Source organism: Vulpes lagopus, chromosome 2 (assembly GCF_018345385.1).
Source record: "Vulpes lagopus strain Blue_001 chromosome 2, ASM1834538v1, whole genome shotgun sequence".
In the NCBI taxonomy this organism is placed as follows: Eukaryota; Metazoa; Chordata; class Mammalia; order Carnivora; family Canidae; genus Vulpes; species Vulpes lagopus.
In genome coordinates, this window is record NC_054825.1 from 29,156,476 (window position 1) to 29,170,151 (window position 13,676).

Here is a 13,676-nt window from a genome sequence, read left to right on the forward strand (position 1 = left end):
GGGTGGGTATTCTGTGTACATTTCTCTGTTCCAAACATTTTATATTTAAAGTAATAATGAAGGTTTTTTTTTTTGAGGGGGGAGAGGGGCAGAGGCAGAGAGAGAATTCTACTCTGGGTGCAGAGCCTGACACAGGACTCCATCTCATGACCCTGAGATCCTAACCTGAGCTGAAATCAAGAGTTGGATGCTTAAAACTGACTGAGTCACCCAGGTGCCCCAAGAAGGACTTTTTTTTTTTTTCCTAAAAGCGATGTTAATGCCTTGGAGATCCATGAGACTGTATTTGTGGATTCCAGTGTACAGTTTTAGTTACCTGATATGAGGTGCATATTATTAATTGGAATTGAAAAGAAGGGGACAACTTCAAGAGACATTTTGAAACCAAAGTGGATTATTTTGGTGACTTGAGGAACAGGGAGAGAGAAAGAAGAATAAAAGATGAGGAGACCAGAGACTAGAAGGTTAGGAAAATATGTGGCTGACTAAATCAGGGAAATTAAAGAGCATAGGCAATGAGTGCTTTGACTTGGGGTTATAGGCTCTCAGCACAGAGACTCTCCTAGTTTCTGTGAACCTCTTTGAAGGGTTTGAAGATTAATCAGTCTTTCTTTTCTTATTGTTGTTTTAGTGGCTGCATTGAAGCCAGGAAGGAAGGGAGTGGTTCTAGCTAAATCCTCCGTCATTTGGGTGAGAATAGCCAAAGCATTCTGTCAAGCCTGTACCTTCTGGGTCTGGCAGTACAGTAGCAGCATACAAAATTATATCAAAGTTGTGTTGTATAATCTCATAATCCTCAGAGAAAACTATATATGGACTGTAACAATGGCATTGCAGCACCAAGATCCTAAGATGGTTCTTGTTTTAATTTTTGAAAAACTTATATTGCTGGTCATTTTGATTACTTAAAAAAATTTCAAATGGTCATAAAATACACATAATGAAATTTACCATCTTAACCATTTTTAAGTGTATGATAAATGGTTTTAAGTACATTCACATTATTGTGCAACCATCACTATCATCCATTTTCAGAACTTTTTTCTTCTTGCAAAACTAAAACTTTGTACCCATTTAATAACAACTCCTTTCTCTCTACCTTCTAGCCCTTGGCAACCAACGTTTTACTTTCTGTGTCTGTAAATTTGACCATCCTAGGTGCCTCATACAAATGGAATTATTCAGTATTTCTCTTTTAAAATTTTATCTGTGTATTACTACTGGCTTCTTTCACTTATCCTAAGGTTCATTCATGTTGTAGCATGTGTCAGAATTTCCTTCCTTTTTTTTTTTTTTTTTAAGATTTTGTTATTTATTCATGAGAGACACAGAGAGAGTCAGAGACATAGGCAGAGGGAGAAGCAGTCTATCTGCAGGGAGCCTGATTCGGGGACTTGATCCTAGGACGGCGGGATCAGGACCTGAGCTGAAGGCAGATGCTCAACCACTAAGCCACCCAGGCCCCCCGGAATTTCCTTCCTTTTAAGGCTGAACAATATTTCCTTATATGTGTATACCACATTTCATTCATCTATCTGTCAAAGGACTCTTGGGCTGCTTTTACCTTTTTGCTATTGTGAATAATGCTGCCACGAACATGGGTGTATTATTTTTGTTACTTTTTAACAGACTTTTAAAGCTATAATTTGCATATGAAAAAGTTCATCCATTATAAGTATATTGTTATTTCTGTGAAATATATAGAGTTGTGCAACCATCATCCTAATCCAGTATTAGAACACTTGCATGCCTGTTTGCAGTCAGTTCTTCTCCCATACCAGCCTCTGGAAACCAGTGATAGCTTTCTATCAGATTGATTTGCCTTTTCTAGAAATTTTACTTAAGTAGATTCATACAATACATAGCCTTTTTGTGTCTTTTTTTTTTTCACTTTATGTTGTTGAGGTTTTCCAGGTCTAGCATTTATCAGTAGTTTGTGTCTCCTTTATTGCTGAATAGTATTTGTATGTATCTACCACTTTGTTTATCAGTTTACCAGTATATGGAATTTGGGTTGTTTCTAGTTCTTACTGTGCACAGTGCCGTTGTATTTAAGTACAAGTCTTTGTGTGAGGATACGCTTTTATTTGTTTTGGGTAGATTTCTAGGGGTGGATTTGTTGGGTCATACAGTAAGTTTATGTTTATCTTTTTAAGAAACTGCTGAAGTGTTTTACGAAGTGGCTGTATCATTTTACATTCCCACTAGCAGTGTGTGGGGGTTCTTGTTTCTTTACATACTTGTTAACACTTCATATTGTCAGTCTTTTGGATTATAGCCCTTCTGGGGTAGCGCCTCGTTGTGATTTTAGTTTGTGTTTCCTAATGACTAATGAATGATTTGAGCATATTTTCATGTGCTTATTAGCCAATTGTATATATTCTTTCGTGAAATATCTGTTTGGATATTTTGCCCATTTTTTAAATTGGGTTGTTAGTCTTTTTATTAAGTTGTAAACATTTCCTTTATATATTTATCATATATGTGATTTTTAAATATTTTCTTTCAGTCTGCCTCTTAGCTTTTTATTTTCTTAATGATTTTTTAAAAAGCAAAATCTTTTACTTTTGGTAAAGTTCAATTCATTATTTTTCAATTCATTATTTTTTTCCACTGTGAATTGTACTGTTGATGTTATAACCAGGGAAATCTTTACCTAACCTAAGGAAACAAAGACATTTTCCTATATATTCTGGGAAATGTATGACTTTAGTTCTTCTCTTTAGGTCTGTGATCCATTTTGAGTTAATTTGTGTGTGTATGTATTATGTAAGGTGCAAAGGTCTAAGTTCTTTTTAAATTCTATTTTGACCCACCATTTGCTTCGATGTGGATGGAACTGGAGACTATTATGCTGAGTGAAATAAGTCAATCAGAGAAGGTCAAACATTATATGGTCTCATTCATTTGGGGAATATAAAAAATAGTGAAAGGGAATAGAGGAGAAGGGAGAGAAAATGAGTGGGAAATATCAAAGAGGGAGACAGAACATGAGAGACTCCTAACTCTGGGAAACGAACAAGGGGTGGTGGAAAGGGAGGTGGGCGGGGGGTGGGGGTGACTGGGTGACAGGCATGGAGGGAGGCACTTGATGGGATGAGCACTGGGTGTTATGCTATATGTTGGCAAATTGAACTCCAATAAAAAAAATAAATTAAAAAAATAAATTCTATTTTGAAACAATTTTAGACTCCTAAAAACTTGCAAAAATAGTAAAGTTAACTAAACTATAAACCTTCCTTGTATTTTATCAGTTTTTAAATGTATTTATTTCTTCTTATTGGTGTGTGTAATTTTTTAGAAGAATTTATTTATTTGTTTGAGAGAGAGAGAACATGTGGGGGGACAGGGAGGGAGAAGCAGGCCTCACACTGAGCAGGGATTCCCAGGACCCTGGGATCATGACCTGAGCCAAAGGCATATGCTTAACAGACTGAGCCATCCAGACGCCCCAGTGTATGTGTTATTCTGTGAAATTTTACACATATGTGAATTTGTGTAACCAATATTACAGTCAGAATACAGAACTATTATACCACCCAAAATCAACAACCTCATACTACTTGTTTGTAATCTGTTACCTGTCTTTATGATTTTGTGATTTTGAAAATGTTGTATAAATGGAATCATACAGTATATAACCATTTGGGATTACCTTTCCTCCCCTATTTTTGGTAATTTGTGTTTCTTATTTTGCCATTTTCTTAAAAATTCTCAATTTTGTTGATCTTTTCAAAGGAACAATATTTTGTTTCTTTGATTTTCTCTGTTCCTCTGTTTTTTAATTTCAGAATAGACATCAAGAGAAGTGTCTGTTTTCTTCTTTCTACTTGCTTTGTGTTTAATTGTTTCTTATTTTTCTAGTTTCTAGGTGGAAACTTAGATTATTGATTTGAGGTCTTTCTTTTCTTTTCTTTTTTTTTAGGCCTTTCTTTTCTAATATATGTGTGTAATGCTATAGTTTTCTAAGTACAATTTAGGCTCTGTTCCATAAATTTCGATATCACGTGTTCCCATTTTCATTTAGTTCAAAATATTTTCTAATTTCCCTTGTGATTTCTTTGACTTGCATGTTATTTAGAAGTGCGTTGTGTAGTTTCTTAATACTTGGGAATTTTCTAGAAGTCTTTCTGTTATGGATTCCTAGTTTAATTCCAGTGTTGTCAGAGAACAAGCTTTGTATGATTTCCTTTTAAATTTCTGAGACTTATTTTATGGCCTAGCGTAAGGTTATTCTGGTTATGTTTCATGTATGCTTAGAAAATATGTATATTCTGCTTTTATTTGGTATGTCCTATAAATGTCAGTTAAATATATTGACCTTTAAGTGATTTTCTACCTAGTTTCATCAAATACAGAGTAGGAGATTAAAATCTTGAACTATAATTATTGAATTTCCCTTTCAATTTAGTCAGATTTTGTTTCATGTATTTTAGAACTCACTTGTTATGTGAATATACATTTATGGTTGTTGTATCTTCCTGATATATTGACCCTTTTATCACCATGATTTGTTCCTGTTTGTATCTAGTAATATTTACTATCTTAAAAACGATTTTGCCTTGCACAGCAAAGGAAATCATCAACAAAATGAAAAGACAACCTACTGAATGAAAGAAAATGTTTGCGAATGTATCTGATAGGGTTAATATCCAAAATATAGAAGGAACTCTTACAACTCAATAGTAAACAATCTGATTAAAAAGGGGCAGAAGGTCTAGATATTTTTCCAAAGAAGACATCCAGATGACCAACAGGTACATGAAAAGATGTTCAGCATTACTAATCATCAGGGAAATGCAAACCAAAACCACAATGCAATATCTCATTCTCATCCCTGCTTGAATGGCTATTATCAAAAAGATAAGAAATAACAAGTGTTGATGAAGATATGGAGAGAAGGGAACCCTTATACGCTGTTGGTGGGAATGTAAATTGGTGTAGCTACTACAGAAAGCAGTATGGAGGTTCCTCAAAATATTAAAAATAGAACTACATATGATCCAGAAATTCTACTTCTGGGTATTTATTTGAAGAAAATCAAAATCTTAAAAGAAAAAATATATGTAGCCCCATTTTCATGTAGCATTATTTATAATAGCAAGATATGGAAACAACCTAAGTACCCATCAGTGGATGAATGGATAAAGAAATTATGAGACACACTGACACACACACACACACACACACACACACACACGCACACACACAATGGAATAAAAAAGAACAGAATTTTGCCATTTGTGATAACGTGCATGTATCTTGAATCCATCATGCTAAGTGAAGTATATCAATCAGAGAAAGACAAATACCATACAATCTTATTTATATGTGGAATCTGAAACAAAACAGAACATGCAAATTCATAGAGAACAGATTGGTGGTTGCCAGAGTCAGGAGGTGAGGATGAGGTAAAATGGGTCAAGGGGATAAAAATTTATAAGCCTCCAATTATAAAATAAATAATTCATGGAGATGTAATGTATAGCATGTGACTATAGTTAATAATACTGTACTGCATATTTGGAAGTTGCTTAAGGAGTAAATCTTAACAGTTAACTCATTACAAGAAAAAATATTACCATGTATGGTAATGGATGTTAACTAGACTTATTGTGGTAATCATTTCACAACATATACAAATATTGAATCAGTATGTTGTATACCTGAAATTAATATAATGTTATATATCAATTATACTTCAAAAAAAGCAGATTACACAAAACTTAAGAAAAAAAGTTAAGTGGGCTGTTTTTCTTAACTCACTCTTTGGGAGTGTTGGCTAGAAGGACTTGCCTATTATGTTAAGTAGTGTGAAAGAAGGGGCAACTGACAGTCAAAATCAGCAATCTTGTGAATATTAGCCATAGATTCTTTGCCTAAAGGGAATGAGAGAGGAACCAAGTTTTTACTCTCTCAATACTGAATGGAGAGCAATTGTTGATAGAAAAAGGAAAATCTTTTTCTTCCCCTCTCCAGAAAAAAAAAACAACAACGTGATTAAATAACAACATAATAGGTGCAACACCAAACCTGTTTAATTTTTTTGTTATGAATTTAATCACTTCAGCTCTCTTATGGTTATTGTTTGCATGATATATCTTTTTCCATTCTTTTATTTTCAACCTGTATTTGTCTTTAAATTCTAAAATATGTCTCTTTAACAGTGTATATTTGGATCTTCTATAAATTCAATCTGACTGTATCTTTTGATTATTTAGTTCATTTACATTTAGTGCAATTATTGGTATAGTCGGCCATTTTGGTATTTTCTATATTTCTTATGTTTACCGCCTTTCTGCTAAACCAATTTTCTAGGTTTTCAAAAAGATTGTTTTAGAATACTTATTTAATTGCTTTGTTAGGTGTTACCCTGTATTATTTTCCGTTATTTTCATAGTGGTTGCTCCAGGAATTACACTGTGTATCTTAGTTTATTACAGTCAAATTCAAGTTAATACTAACCTAATTTTGATAAATTATAGCAACTTTGCATCAATATACATTATTTTTCTATTCCTTCTACAGTATCATTTTTTTATATATTACATATATAACTACAAAATAAATGTCCTCTGTATATAATCTTATGCATTTTAAAGACATTGAAAGTATAAAAATTCTAACACATTTATCTACATATATGTATTTCTAATGTATTTTCTTTCTGTGTATTTATCTGATACCATTTCCTTTCAGGCTGAAAGACGTCCTTTAATATTTCTTGTATTATAGATTTGCTAGAAAATTCAGTGTTTTTTATATGGAAGTGTCTATTTTGCTTCCATTTTCTGAATGATAGTTTTGCTGGATATAGAATTCATGGGTTTAAGGATTTTTTCTTTCAGCACTTTAATAGGTTGTACTGCTGCTTTCTGACTTCCATTGTTTCAAATTAGAAGTCAATCATTAATTGTATTGCTGGTTTCCTTTTTGAGATGATTTGTTTTCCTTTCTGCTTTTAAGATTTTCTTTTTATCTTGGGATTTCAAGACTTGTACTATGATGTTCTAGGTATACATTTCTTTGTAATTATTTTTTTGTTTGTTGCACTTCTTGGATCTGTGGTTTAATAATTTTCATCAAAGTTAGGAATTTTTTTTATTACTTTTTGAAATAATTTTATGTCTTCTCTCCTCTCATTTTATTCCATAGTACTCTGAGTATTTGTTCATTTTGCTTTGATCTTTTTCTCTCTGTTTTTCATGTTAGGTCATTTCAATTCATCTGTTCCCATACTGATTCTTTCTCTTGCCCTCTCAGACCTGCTGTTAAGCCCATTTACTGCATTTTTTATTTCAGTTATTTTACTTTTAAACCTTAGACTATCCTTTTATTCCTCTTTTTAAAATAAAAGTTTCTATTTGTTTCATTATTGTGTTCATTGAGTCATTATTAGATTTTTCTCAGTTATTTAGATGGGTTTTTAAAAAATTTTAAAAATATATTTACAATTTATTCTTTGAAGTCTTTGTCTGCTGGGCCATGATAGAGTTGGCTCTAATTGAATGCTTTTTTTTTTTTTTTTTAGTATAAGTCACACTTTCCTGTTTTTTTTTTTTTTTTTTGCATCACTCATAATTTTTTGTTGGAAACTGGGCATTTTTGGTATATAAAAGCCAATCTGTAATTTAATTTTTTTTCTCTTGATAGTTGTTGCTTTGCCTTTTTAAAAATAAATTATTCAGACTTAATCTTTTTATCTTGTGCTGCCACTGATATTTCTTCTGTTTTTAAATTATTATTATTATTATTATTATTATTATTATTTTTAGCTTGGCTTCCTAGGGTTCATCTTTCAGTCCTAATAGTTTAGTGATCACCCAAAGATTGTTCAGTAGCTGTGTTTCAAACACTTTGAATCCCCAATCCCTAAGGCTTTTACTTGCTGTTGATGGATTTCTGTGAGGATTGGTAGAAATGTTCAGTTTTATGGTAATTTTTAAGTCTGCCTTACCATTTACTTTACTCCCAGCCTCTTGGCTCTCCCTTGAGTTTGTGTATGGTTTCCCCAGTTAGCCAGTTTTGTGTGAAGAATCTTATGCTGAATATCCCCTGCATGTGCATATAGCCTCCCAGTCAGCCAGGGATGTGTGGAAAATTTATGTAGTTCATTTTTATGTTTTCCAAAGCTAGGATTTCCCTGTTAAAGCTTTTGGCTAGTCTACTAATCTGCCACTTGCACCAACCGGAACTATAGCCTTAGGCTAATAGAACTGTGGGTTACTAAGTGATTAAAGGATGGAGAAAGATATATCACAGAAAGAAGCAAAAACAAAAATACAAGCATGATTATGCTCACATGTTCAGAAATCATGATTGGCAATAACTTGATGTTAGGGTACCACCTTTGGTGGAGAATGCTTTCTCCCTTGTTGCCTCCCTCAGGGTATATGTTGGATCTTTGGCCTTCTTGAACTACATCAGAATAAAGACCATGGGGGAGAGATGAGAAGATGACATATGATAGCTTGTTATTTGGAACTACTTTAATCACATAGCAATTAAGAATATCAGCAAGAAGGAGAGAGCTAGTAGGAGGAGGGTAGAAGTTTAGGGATCATTCACCCCATCAACTTTTCAGTTTGGTAAACCAGAAAAGAGCCAAGGCATAAGGATCTTAAGTTTTTAGTCTATGGTTTCATGATTATTTGATAAATTATTTGAAATTCATGCTTAAATCTCCTGGCTTTGAATCTTTATTTTTTTTCTATTATGTTTGACAAAAGTAAAAGTAAAAGAGCCATAAAATTTTTGAGCTAAAAATGAGCTAAAGGTATAATAATATCCTCCAGTAACAACTTTATGATATTAATATAATTATTATCATCCACAAAAACAACCAGAACTTGTTGAATGTCTAATATGTCCCTATCAAGGGTCCTGGAATTGAGCCTGGAGGTTGGCTCCCTGCTCAGCAGGGAGCCTGCTTGTCCCTCTCCCCACCGCTCATGCGCTTTCTCACTATCTATTTCTCTCAAATAAGTAAATAAATAAAATCTTTTAAAAAATTCTCATTTTGAAAAATTAGGAGAGATTTAGTGATTTGTCTAAGAGCTCTCAGAAAGTGATAGAGATGGGATCTGAACTTGCATATATTTGAATTCTGCCTTTAATATCTGTCATATTGCCTCATATAATGTTGGTGAAAGTACCTTAACCCTTTACTTGGCAGGCTTTTAATGACTAAACTGAAATAATTTTATTGTGTCTGCATCACCTAGTCTTTGCTTAAATATCTCCAGGGATCAGGAACTCACTCCATCTTTAAGTAGTTCCTTATATGACAGCTTTTACATTTCTTTCATGTAGAACTAAGTAATATGTCTTTTGGCTACTCCTATAATATTTGGCTTTCTGTATTTATGCAGAATAAGTCAGTTTTCTTTTCTGTATGAAGCAAGCCATCTTTAGTGTTTTCTTTGCCAGGCTCAACACTTTTTTTCAGCTATTTTTTAAAAAATAAAATTATTTACCATCTTGACATTAGATGATTAGTGTCCTGAGAAACTATTACAGGCGGAAAACATATAATACTATGAGTATTATAATAACAAAAATAGTAACAGCTACCCTTTGTAGAGTTCTTGTTATGTGGTATCTTATTATGTGGTATAGTGCTAAATCTTTTATGACTCTTTACAGTAACAGGATGAAGAAATAGCCTTCAGATGCATTGTTGTCTGTTATTTCTGCAGCTTATAAGGGACCACCAAGCTAGAATTTGAACCAAGGTCTGCTTTAACTCCAACTCTTTACTGTGCTGCCTTTGGCTAGCATGGAATTCAGGGTGGCTATGTTACCTCCTGTATTCTGGATGTTCTGGTTATATTAATTTAGTCTAAGAATTTTGTTAATCTTTTTGGCAGAAGTAGTATATTTGGCAGCATTTTACTGACTTACATAAAGCTTGGATTCAACTAAAACCTGTAAAACTTAAAAAGATCTTAAATATTTAAGCTTCTGTTTGGTCTGGCCTTACTCTCTTATGTAATTAATTTTCAATATAATTGCAGGACTTTGTGTTCATGTCTACATCTTGGGGATTTCAGCTTAAGTTTCTAGGTTGTCAAGGTAATTTTGAATTGTGAATCTGTCATCTATAATATTAACTCTCCCTCCAGATATATATGACCATGTACATCTTTAATAAGTACGTTTTTGCGTGTTTATCTAGTTTTTTTTTTATAATTTTTTTTTTTATTTATTTATGATAGTCACAGAGAGAAAGAGAGGCAGAGACATAGGCAGAGGGCGAAGCAGGCTCCATGCACCGGGAGCCTGATGTGGGATTCGATCCCGGGTCTCCAGGATCGCGCCCTGGGCCAAAGGCAGGCGCCAAACCGCTGCGCCACCCAGGGATCCCGTGTTTATCTAGTTTTTGATACAATTTCAAACAGATTATGGTTGAATAAAGAATTTGTACAGCATATCTATTTTTTTCCTCAAACATTATTTCAGTGTACATTTCTAAAGTCTCAGATAAATGTTTGGCCATGCCCATGGTTTTATTTTCTTACTATTATTAAAATAATATGGTCACTTTATTTTAAGTTCTAGTTGGAATGATATTGAAGCTATCAGTTATAATATTTGCTTTCTTTGCCTTCTGAGCAAGACATTTATTATATAGGAAATAGAGAGTTTGGTAGGTGTTCTACTTTTGTATTAGATTCCTGGTAGAGGTATCTGAATAATTTAAACTCCTTTTAACTCTATATAGTATGTTTTGGTACAAGTTTGGTAATGTTTTCTGAGCAAGTATCATACATTTTTCTTTTGTGGATAGACCATCTATGGTTTTGCTGCTGTAGAGATTTTTTCTCTTTATTTCCTTACTTTTATTATTTACCATACTTTACTATTAAATTCATGAATTTCTATATAGGAGTAACTTTTGGAAAGATCACTGGACTTGACTTTGAAAATTTCTGGATTTAGGGACTGACCATGCACTGTGAACTTGGGGAAGTCATTTAAGCTTTGTGGACCTCAGTTTCCTCAAGTATACAATAGGGATAGTAATATTATTCTTTATCACTTATGATTACAACAACAGGTCAGGATTTCAAAAATAAGAAACTGATATCTCACATAACAAGAAATCAAGAGGTGGGCAGTCTAGGTCAAGAATGGTAGCTATGGGAACTCCTTAAAAACATTAGAGACTTAGTCTCTCCCCATCTTCCATTTCACCATCCTTAACGTGTAGTCCTTTGTCCTCTGGCTTCTTGACTCAAGACACAAAATGGCTACTTTAACTCTGGGCTTCATGTCTATGTTTTAGACATAAGGAACAGGAAAGACTAATATGCTAAAGGAAAAAGACCCTGGTTTTCTCTTAGTGAGGTTTTGTCACTAAGGTTAAGTCCTCCTAAGGATGTCTGCCTGTAGCTTGTTGAGCAGAACCATATTACATAGTCATCCCTTGCCTCAAGGAAAGCTGGGAAATTATTAATTTTTGTGTTTTAGTCTCTATAATATAGGAAAGAAAAGGAGAAGGGATTGTGTGTAGGGTTTGGGTCAGCTAGTCAACAAAATCTGCCACATTCATAGGATTATTGGAGGGATTTAGTGATACAATGTAATAAGTTTTCCTCTTGCTTTCTATTGATGGTCTTAAAAACTAGAATGTATCTTGAATTAATTTATTCTACTTTTGTATTCAAGCCTCAGAAAATCTATGAGAGTATTTACTTGAATGTTAAATGAGTTCACTTTATTGCCTACAGTCTAGAAATTGGCATAAATATGTTTAGGAATAAATACTGCATTGTTTCCAACCAGCTCCCCTGTTTTCATCCAAGATTAAGTAAGAACCATTCCTACATCTGGCTAATTGTTGTGTCAAATGCACATCCTAACTCTCATTGCCATGGGTTAGTATTTATATCTGGACTTCTCTTTTAGGGCTATGTTGATGGGTTTAAAGATTTATTTGTCTAGAACGATGTCCATATTTCATGCCACATGCCCTATTTTCTCTTTGAGCATTGCTTAAAGAACCAAATATTTCCTGTTGGTATGGTTAATACAGGTATTACTTTTTCCCTTCCAAAGCCATTGGTATCAACAGTGGCAGAGCAGTTTGTTGTTTTTTCTTTTCTTTTCTTCCTTTCTTTTCTTTTTCGTTTCTCTTCCTTTCTTTCTTTCCTTCTAGCATTTTCTCCTAAAATCCTTCAATTTGCTACATAAAACTCGAAAGTTTCTGCTGCTATCCAGATTGCTGCTGATAAACATTATTTGTTTCTATGATAATCAGCTGAATTATATTTTAATTTGTAAAAATAAATAACTTAAGGGCATCAAAGCTCTATGGTAATTGGGAAACGTTCTAGGTGAATGTTTTTGAGGAAGACTATTTTCTGGACAATACTTCTGCTTTGAGTGAAAATCATATTGAAGTATAAAAAGCAGCCTGTCACTAATGGGAAAATAATTGGGAAAGAGACAAATCTGTAAAGGGACTCTAGCCCTACTTTTGCTTTCTTCACTGACCCACAAAATACTTTTAGATTTCAAAAAAAAAAAAACTTTTAGATTTAAAGAGTTACTAGTGAGTCAGAATGCAGCCAGAGGCACATGAAAGATAGCAGGAGAAATCCTGAGCAGCTGACCCATAGAATGGCAGCCCTAATTTGAGCTGAATGAACTGGCTGGGAGATAAATTTGAAAACAGGTCACATGTTCTGAATATACATGCAGGAGCTATCACCTGGTCCTACAGCATGAGGTAGAGGAAATAATCATAGTCACTAGTATTCAGACAAGGTTGTATGACTTTTTTTCCATGGAGAATGGTAAGAGATGTTAAAAAAAGGCCCCAGGAAGTGCACAAGTCCTGGAAGTAGACTGAGAGGAGAATGGAGGAGTGAGAATCTTAAGCGAGGTCACAGTGAGGTAATAAAATGGAAATTGCCAAAGAGTTTGGAAATAAGAGGAGCCTGGGTGGCTCAGTTGGTTAAGTGTCTGCCTTTAGCTCAGGTCATAATCTCCAGGTCCTGGGATCAAGCCTCACGTCAGGCTCCCTGCTCAGTGGGGAGTCTGCTTCTCCCTCTGCTCTTCCCCTTGCTCATTCTCTCTCTTTCTCTCTCTCTCTCTCTCTCAAATAAAATCTTTTAAAAAAGTAAAAAAATAAATAAATAAAAGAATTTGGAAATGACCAGAGAAACTTGCAGGATGTATCATGAAGTTGGAGACTCTTCAGGTTTATTACTTCTGGATCTCTTAATTCTGATGAAATCCTAGTAGGTTATAAATTCTGTCATTTTAGGTAAAACAAGATTTTGATGGGTATATGGTTTTCTGTTATATTGTTTTGTTTTGTTTTTGCTGCCTGCCTTTATTTCTTTTTGTAGACATTGTTCGAAGTGATGTTGCCCTGGATAAACAGAAAGGCTGCAAGATTGCTCAGCACCCTGATGTTATGCTGGAGCTCCAACGGGAGAAGGCAGCTCAGATGCATCTTGTTCTCCTAAAGGAGCAATTCTCTAATACTTACAGTAATCTCATATTAACAGGTAAGCCTGTTGGAGTCATCTGAAATCTTAGAGCATTATAGATTGTTGGCCTCTATTAATTAATAACTTGATGCTTGGGAGACATTACAATGGACTCTAGATGAGCCCACATCTGTCTGTCTCCACCCACTATATTCCTTTTTAAATTGTGATGAC

General features: G+C 34.0%; 1 protein-coding gene across 2 annotated transcripts in view; it reads left to right on the forward strand.

Annotated features, from left to right (window-relative positions):
- The window catches only part of HPSE2 (heparanase 2 (inactive)), a 634,074-nt gene that overhangs the window by 50,600 nt on the left and 569,798 nt on the right, over positions 1-13,676 (forward strand). For both annotated transcript variants that reach the window (XM_041746029.1, XM_041746030.1), the window contains exon 3: positions 13,359-13,520. In XM_041746029.1, coding sequence (XP_041601963.1) covers positions 13,359-13,520 — 162 coding nt within the window. The remainder of the gene's footprint in view (positions 1-13,358; positions 13,521-13,676) is intronic.